Genomic DNA, 7435 nt, shown 5'->3' on the forward strand with positions numbered 1-7435 from the left:
GCCATTTTTTCAAATACTAGTATGCATTTATCTTGTTTGCAACATCGATCGCTTGTGCTGAGCCAACAAACCTTTCCACGCTTCAAACAGTCTCTAATTGTGGACAAAACCAATCTTTGCTGCGTTGGAATTGGATGAAATTCAAACGTTTCTGTCTTTGGATTGGACGCACGTGGCAGCACCTGGTGCCCGCTGGGACGCACGCAGCGTCTTTTGCGAATATATCTCTCGTGTTGCGAGCTCGGGGCCTCGAGCTAGATGATACGGTAGTCATGCTATAGGTACTAGGAAGCAAATCTACAAATGCTTTCACTCTACGATGCGTCGCCAAGGGATACAAGTTCAGAAATGTTCCAAAACTATACACATGGACGAAAATAGTCCATCTCGTACCGTCTGTGGACTGTGTTTACGGCGCATAGCGGGTCATGTCGAGCGTCGCGAGGAGGTCCGCGAGAATGTCCAAGTCGGACGACGTCACGCTTTTGGAGACGCTGGCGCTGCCAACCCAGAGGCTCAATGCGACAACGTTGCTGCTCGCGTCCTCCGACTGCAGTGTGGCGACGATAGGGCCGACGCCAAAGGCTTGCAGCGAAGTAGCAAGCGACGGGTCGAGCTCCGAAAAGAGCTTGGTGCTGCTCACGCCGACGAGCGTGTTGAAGGCCGACCAGCCAACCGCGAGCTTGCGCTTTGTCATGTGCGGCACGACCAGGTCGAGTCCGTCCTAGTCATCACATTAGCCACCTTCTCGGTCATTTTCACGGCTTGATACCTGCGCCGGGCGGAATCCCTTGTGCGCGCCCGTCGTGATCTTGACAAAGACGCGGACGCCCGTGTTGACCAGCTACGAGAGAGGTGAGAGATGAAAAGAGAAAGATTTCAGTGTACGTTCAAGCTCGGGCCGGCCAAGCACGCCGCTTGCACGGTCGGACTCACATACGAGAGCGTCGCTGCGCCCTTGGAACGAGCAAAGAGCCGCTCCTACAACGTCTGAGATGCGATATGCCCATACAAACACTGTGCTCGCACCTTGTCAAAGCCAGGACCGAGACCATACGTTTCCTGGATCGACGTCCACGCCTCGTCCGGCAGCGGAACAAAGAAATCGCCAAACGTCTCGTCTTTGATCGCCGACGATTTTGTTTCTTTTGCTTCGATAGCTGCTTGGTGCTTGTCGGAGAGCGGGCAATTTTGAATGTAGTGGCCGCGCTCGCCGCAGAGCTTGCACACGTAGCGGTGGCATTTCGGGCCGCGTTCGTACGACACTTCGAACGCATCCAACCCTTCTTGGTTGGCCCCCGGGAGGTCCGCGGTCTTCATGAGCACGGCGACGAAGAAGCCGCCGGTGTTTTGATCGTGCGGCACAAATCGCATGCAGCGCTCGAGCGGGTACGCCTCGGTCGGCGGGAAGAGCGAGCGCGTGATGCGGTAGCCGCGAAGGTCTTCGGGAATGGCTTCGTCGAAGAAGCTCGAAAACCATTCGAGCGGCGCGTTCGCGAGCCGGTCGGCCTTGCGCTTGTGCTTGGACTTGGACTGCCACGCAACATCCCACTTGGTCAAGCCACTGCGGCGCTTGAGGCCCACGAGCTCGGCCGAGCAGTCGACCAGCGTGAGCGCACCGTCCGCGCGACGAAGGAGCTCAGCGACAATCTATGCACATCGAAAGATTGGACAACTTGTCGTCGATGACAAGCGCGTATGTACCGCTTCGTTTTCGATCGGGTTGAACGAACACGTCGAGTAGACCATGCGCCCGCCGACCTTAAGGAGCGCAGCGGCGCGCAAGGCAATCTCGAGCTGGACAGGGTGCAGCGTGAGCGCGTCACCGACGTGCCAGCGACGCCAAATGTCTTCATTTTTACGCAGCGTGCCGTCGCCCGTACACGGCACGTCGGCAAGGACACGGTCGAAAACATTCGTGCGGTCGAGCTCGCCTAGCATACCACGTTATATATCACTTTCTTTTGCGATACTACAATGCGTAAAATGCTCGATAAAGACATACCGGACGCGTTGTACAAGCCGGGAAACGCCTGGCCTTGGTGGCACGAGATGACGGCCGACATGAGACCAATGCGCATCAACTGGTGGACGAGCATGTACGCGCGCTTCTCGTTGGCGTCGTTGGCGACAACAAACCCCGTCTGCGTCGGGTCTTGCAAGAGCGTTTCAAGGATCTGCGACGTCTTGGAGCCGGGCGCCGCGCACCTAACATGGACATAGCGTGTCCATTGTACTTGCTATCACGGTCGATCGTACATGTCGAGAACGCGGTGTTCCGGGTGGACGTCGAGCAGCAGCGTCGGGATCATGCTCACTGCTTCCTGGCGCGTGATGGCACCGCTGTCACCGTGGAGGATGAGAAACTTGTGCAGAGCTCCCATGAGTTCATGCTCCTTGGCTAGTCGGTTCAGCGATAAACGAGGCAGCAACAATCGTCATCGGAGCGTACCGAGCTTGGTGAGCGCATTGCGGCCGCACTCGAGCTGCCACGCCGCACCGTACGTCGGTGGGAACCACGACAGCTTTCTACGCGTGCAAGCATCAAGTCCATGACCGCGGGGCAGAGGAGCGTACTGGGGCGGCGCGACCGGCGCGTCCTTCAACGTGACGCTGCCTGTGGGAAACCGAAAGTCGGTGCGCAGCGCTGCCTCAATGCTAGGACCATCGATGATCGCATCGGTGATGCGATAGAGAATCACACGTACTGGGACGCATTCGACGCATTGGGGCTAATGCGAAAGCACGCTGGCAGCGGCGTCTTGAGCGTGTCGACGACCGCGTCGATCTCGTCCGGATGAAACACGTGCTGCTTCTATTTGACAAAAGAGACACCTTGTCGTTCCGTTGTTGGTTGTAGATAGAGAGCGTACGACGTAGTAGTCGGTGAAGAGCGTCTCGCGGAAGGACGCCATGGCTCGGACACTGGTTCGGAGCGGGCTCGAGGAGTGGCGCTTGAAACGTTGGCTGAGCATACGCCTGTCAAAGTGGACCAATCACAGGTGGTGCTTTCCGGGTATCCGGATGTGTCGCATTATCCGGATTATATTTGTTTATCCGGCGCGGCAAAGGCGACGAGCCCGCTCTTCTCCGGTACCGTGCTCAGTGCCATCAATACTCGCAGCCACTCCACGCACGTCACGCTGCCCTTCCGAGTGGTTTGGATGCAAGTGCGTATATCTGTCGACTTGTATGAACAGACAGTTGCGTGGAACGGTGGCATCTTGAGTGGACTGGTACAACTCGTGAAGAAACCCAAGCCATTGTCGCTGCGAGGACCACGAAGATATCCGTCTTCCGCTGACTACAGTACTGCAAGGTGCTGCATGTGTGCTGCGTTGCTGGTCATTGCAGAAGCCAGCACGTACGAGCAAGCGACGCCGTGCTGTCGGGTATCGCCTCGGGCCACCTTGGGACACGCAGGATCGAACCCGACGACAGCGCGACAGGCGGGGCCGACGGCAATGTATCCCGTCTTCTCGTCGTCGCAGTTATCATCCACACGAAAGAGTCCAACTTTACTTGAATGGTGCTGCTGCTGCCAACGGCGAAACGAGTGGCTTGGGCGACACGCGCGTTGTCCTTCAACTTTACACAACGGCTCAGCAACTCGTACCCGATGCGGTCGAATGCCCCTACCGAGTGGCTACTTCTTGGTTCTCTGTAATATAACAAGTGCATTTTGAGTTGATCAACCTCGTCGTACAGCATGTCCCAGTCGACGCACCGCTTCCGCTTCGACGCCCGGACCAAGGTGCTCGACATAGCGCTGGCGGCGCAGTAAAGAAGCTGCTGCGATGGCTTGTCGCGGACCGATCGCGCCCGGCGACACGTGCATTTTTGTGCGCTGCCGTGGGATGTCCGCGAATACCCTGCGTCGTCTTTGCGTTAGCGGTAGTGAGTAGCAGGCGATGCGGCGTTCCTGGCGCCACGGCCATGACGTGGCACAGTACGCAGGCACTCGCGAGAGAGAAAGTCCCGTTTCGCAAGGCCACGAGATGCGATGTTGGGCGAGTGGACCGGAAAAGTAACCGACAACGCACTAGAAAGTGCAATCTCGGATGTCGCACCCATTCAGTAAAGTTGCGCGTGGGACCTGTAAAAGCCTGGCACGGCGCTGATTGGTGCCATCTGAGCGTGTTGCCAGAAGAAGACACGCCGACTGAAGATGCTGTCGCCGCCCCGCCCAACGACGCTGCGGGACTCGCTGCAGCGGACGCCCGGGCGCAGCCCGTCGCGGCCCTCGCTGTGCACGACGGACGCCCCAGCCTCGCGCAAGGTCGTGCGCCACCACGGGTACCTCTTTACGAAGAAGCTGCTCCGGAGCCTCGCGTCGCAGTACTACTGCCTCAACGAACACAGCTCCAAGCTCTACGTGTTTGAAAACTACTCGGACTTTCACAACTGGAATCGCGAAGGCCAGCCGCGCCACATGACGGCCAAGCGGCTCAACGGGTCGGCGATCCCGTGCGGCCCGACGCGCATCATTCAGATCGACGCGCTCGACGACTATGACGCACTGCGCCCAGTGCTCTCGCAGGGCTACTACAAGCTGACGCTTTCGGTGTTTAAGAAGATGAACTCGTCCAAAGTCGAGAAGCTCTCGCTGCTCGCCGAGTCGCGCGAGGCGTACAACCACTGGATTGATGCGTTCGAAGACGTACTCTCGAGCGGCGAAGAGACGACGCACTCGGCGAGCGCCCACCAAATGCTGCGACGCCACACGACCGAATCGACGTACTCGTCACTGCATTCCGACACAACCTCGTCGCTCCTCGCCCCGACGCGGCCATCGTCCAAGTCGGACGCGTTCCCGATTCAAAAGACGAACGCCGGCTCGTTTCTCGGTGCGTCGTCGGCTAGCAGTCACCAGCGCATGCAGCCACCGCCGCTCTCGCGACGCTACTCGGAGATTCTCAAGCCCGCCGATCTCCAAGCAGCGTCGCAGCACCTCGAGTCACCGCCCCGTATCCCGTTGGCCACGCGTGGTCGGACCCAATCGGCGCAGTCGATGCGGTTTGGCGCGACCCAAGGTACGTCATTTTGATTTTTTTCCAATTCCCAAAATCTCCAAATCGGTCTAGATGGCAGCAACTTTCTCACAAGCCAAGCTGCGCTCGCCTCCACTGGCTCGTTTCTCTCGACGCCGGCGACAACGAGTACTCCGGCGCCGCCGTCGTCGACGCGCAACGTGCTCCTCTTTGTCTCGACCAACGGGTCCACGGTCGGTGTCTCGGAGGCCAAGATCCAGCAAGCCCGAAGCGACCTCGCAGCACTCTGCGCGCTTCCGGGCAATTACCAGCCCGAGCGCGGCCTCGACTCGTTCATGGACTCGCGCACGTTTTGGCTCCACGGTCCACCCGACTATGCGCTCACGGACGTCGCATTTCTCCGCGGCCGGACGCGCGCGCACGGTGTCACGTCGTTTGCTTACGAGATTGAAACTGCGCTTCGTACCTTCTCGATGGAGGTGACGCACAAGGCGCGGCTCTCGCAGTGGACGTCGGTCGCGACGTCGTTCTGGCTCCAAGTCAACGAGCACCCGGTGGTGAGCTACCACCAACTCCCCGAGATGCGCCATGCGCTCTTTGGGCTGGTCTACGTGCCGCCCACCCCGAGCTCGCCGGCGACGTCGCCGCATGCGGATGTGCCCTCGTCGTCGAGTGGGCTGGCCGAGGCCTTTCCCGATGGCTTTCCCATGGAAGTCCTTGAAGTGTATACGAGTGCGCCGGCCAATATTTATTTCTCGTGGCGCCACTGGGGCGCGTTCACAGGGTCGTACCAAGGCCGGCGCGGCGACGGCAGTCTCATCTCGATCACGGGCTTTGGGCGCCTCGCCAAGGAGGTGGGTACCGGCAAGCTCCAGTCGCTCCACCTCTTTTGCCACCCCGAGCCGCTCCTGACGCAGTTGCACTCGCGCTGGGCGCCGCTTTCCAACGTGGTGACGTCGGCGCCGCATCGGCGCTTGTCCGAGAGTCTCTCGGAGGCCCCGCGCCGCCGCCGGCCGTCGGCCAACAGCCTCGACTTGACATACGACCTCCAAGGCTTGAGCAACCCCAAGACGGCGTAACTCGACCCAGAGACTTTCAAAAATACAACACTCAAATGATGCAAATGACCACAGTTGCGTTTTTTGAGAGCGTTGAGAGAGACGACTACTCGGAGGCTGCTTCGGGGCGGTGCAGTGCCAACGCAGCGGCCACCGACGCGCTCTTGGCGGCGACGACGAGGCAGTAGTGGCCCTGGAGCATGTGGTACTCCTCGAGCTCGTCAAACAATTCGAGTCGCTCCTTGCTAAAACGAAAAGCTTGAGTCTATGCGAGGATCGAAGCACGTACTGTTTGCGCTCGTCGAGCGGCAAAAAGTCATAGTAGACGCGGTTCATGTCCCAGCACTCGACGTGCGTAAAGCCGCTGGCCGTCAAGCGCTTGCACTGGTCGCTCGGCTCGGGAAACCTATTCAGATGATACAACATCCGTGCAATCTACGACAATAGTGTCCATCAAGAGGACGTACGCGTGCACGGACTTGAGGTCGCAGCCGCGCAGACGAATGTTCTCGACCATGGTCTGGCCAAAGGCGTCGTGGGGCCGGATCTGCTCGTAGATGACGACGGCCGCGTCGACAAACGTGGCGCCAATCCAGTCGAGGAGCGGCTGCGAGTGCTGCGGCTCCATGTAGCAGAGAACGCACTCGGAGAGCACCTAGCCATCGCTGCTATGTTTATGGCCGTCATTGCTGCGTTTTACCAGCGTCGGTCGCGACGGGTCGAGACCGGCCCACGTGCATTTGGCCTGGAATGTCGGTAGGTCGCGGAGGTCGCAGGCCGCGAGTGCATACCCGTCGGCCTTGAGCTCGATCTCGTTGGTCTCGACGGGCCCAATGATCTCGGCGACGGCCTTGTGGCGGCGACAGAGGCGCACCTTGGCCCGCGTCACGAGCGGAAAGTCCATCTCGACGTACGTTGCGCCTGCGAGCAGCGCCGGCTGGCGCTTCTGGAGGCGATAGTACAGCGTGTCTTGGCCAGCGCCGAGCACGAGCACTTGGCCCTCGTTCGCGGTCGCGGCCAAGAAGCGCTCGACGAGCAGCTCAATGCTGCGCACGCGGGCGTAGTAGCCGCGGTTGATGATGGGCATCTTGCGGTGGTGCGAGGCAAACATGGCTGCGAACGGGTCGTCCCAGTAGCCGAGGCGCGACGCCGAGAGCTTGCAAGCGGCCGCGTCCGACGCAGTCTCCTGTACGTTGTAGTCGTTGTTGGGCGCACTCATATCGGCTTGCCTTCGTGAACGCTGGTTGCCTTTTTATTTGGACCAATGGCATCGCGCCATGCGTGGATTTTGTAGCCAATCCAATGGCTCGAGCGCGTTATCTTTGTCCCAAATGCAACGCAGACGTGGTGCTGGCCCCTTGGCGAGTGCGGTGGACCACGCATTCG

The 7435-nt window shown here is 59.6% G+C and overlaps 3 protein-coding genes across 3 annotated transcripts; 1 reads left to right on the forward strand and 2 right to left on the reverse strand.

Annotated features, from left to right (window-relative positions):
- Positions 1-97: 97 nt before the first annotated feature.
- On the reverse strand, positions 98-3016 carry SDRG_07058 (hypothetical protein). The gene is made up of 11 exons (XM_008612874.1): positions 2874-3016; positions 2709-2815; positions 2578-2658; positions 2453-2529; positions 2260-2401; positions 2006-2208; positions 1705-1934; positions 1030-1650; positions 889-981; positions 773-844; positions 98-724 (listed from the first exon to the last, which is right to left on the reverse strand). The coding sequence occupies exons 1-11, from the start codon at positions 2973-2975 to the stop codon at positions 410-412; spliced, it is 2043 nt and encodes a 680-aa protein (XP_008611096.1). The 5' UTR covers positions 2976-3016; the 3' UTR covers positions 98-409.
- A 1069-nt stretch (positions 3017-4085) lies between these two features.
- SDRG_07059 (hypothetical protein) lies at positions 4086-6123 on the forward strand. Its single transcript, XM_008612875.1, has 2 exons — positions 4086-5033; positions 5085-6123. Exons 1-2 carry the CDS (start codon positions 4169-4171, stop codon positions 6068-6070), a joined length of 1851 nt encoding a protein of 616 aa, XP_008611097.1. The 5' UTR covers positions 4086-4168; the 3' UTR covers positions 6071-6123.
- SDRG_07060 (hypothetical protein) lies at positions 6107-7311 on the reverse strand. The gene is made up of 4 exons (XM_008612876.1): positions 6750-7311; positions 6517-6704; positions 6339-6455; positions 6107-6294 (listed from the first exon to the last, which is right to left on the reverse strand). Exons 1-4 carry the CDS (start codon positions 7266-7268, stop codon positions 6156-6158), a joined length of 963 nt encoding a protein of 320 aa, XP_008611098.1. The 5' UTR covers positions 7269-7311; the 3' UTR covers positions 6107-6155.
- Positions 7312-7435: the final 124 nt, after the last annotated feature.

This window comes from Saprolegnia diclina (genome assembly GCF_000281045.1).
Source record: "Saprolegnia diclina VS20 unplaced genomic scaffold supercont1.20, whole genome shotgun sequence".
Classification (NCBI taxonomy): Eukaryota; Oomycota; class Saprolegniomycetes; order Saprolegniales; family Saprolegniaceae; genus Saprolegnia; species Saprolegnia diclina.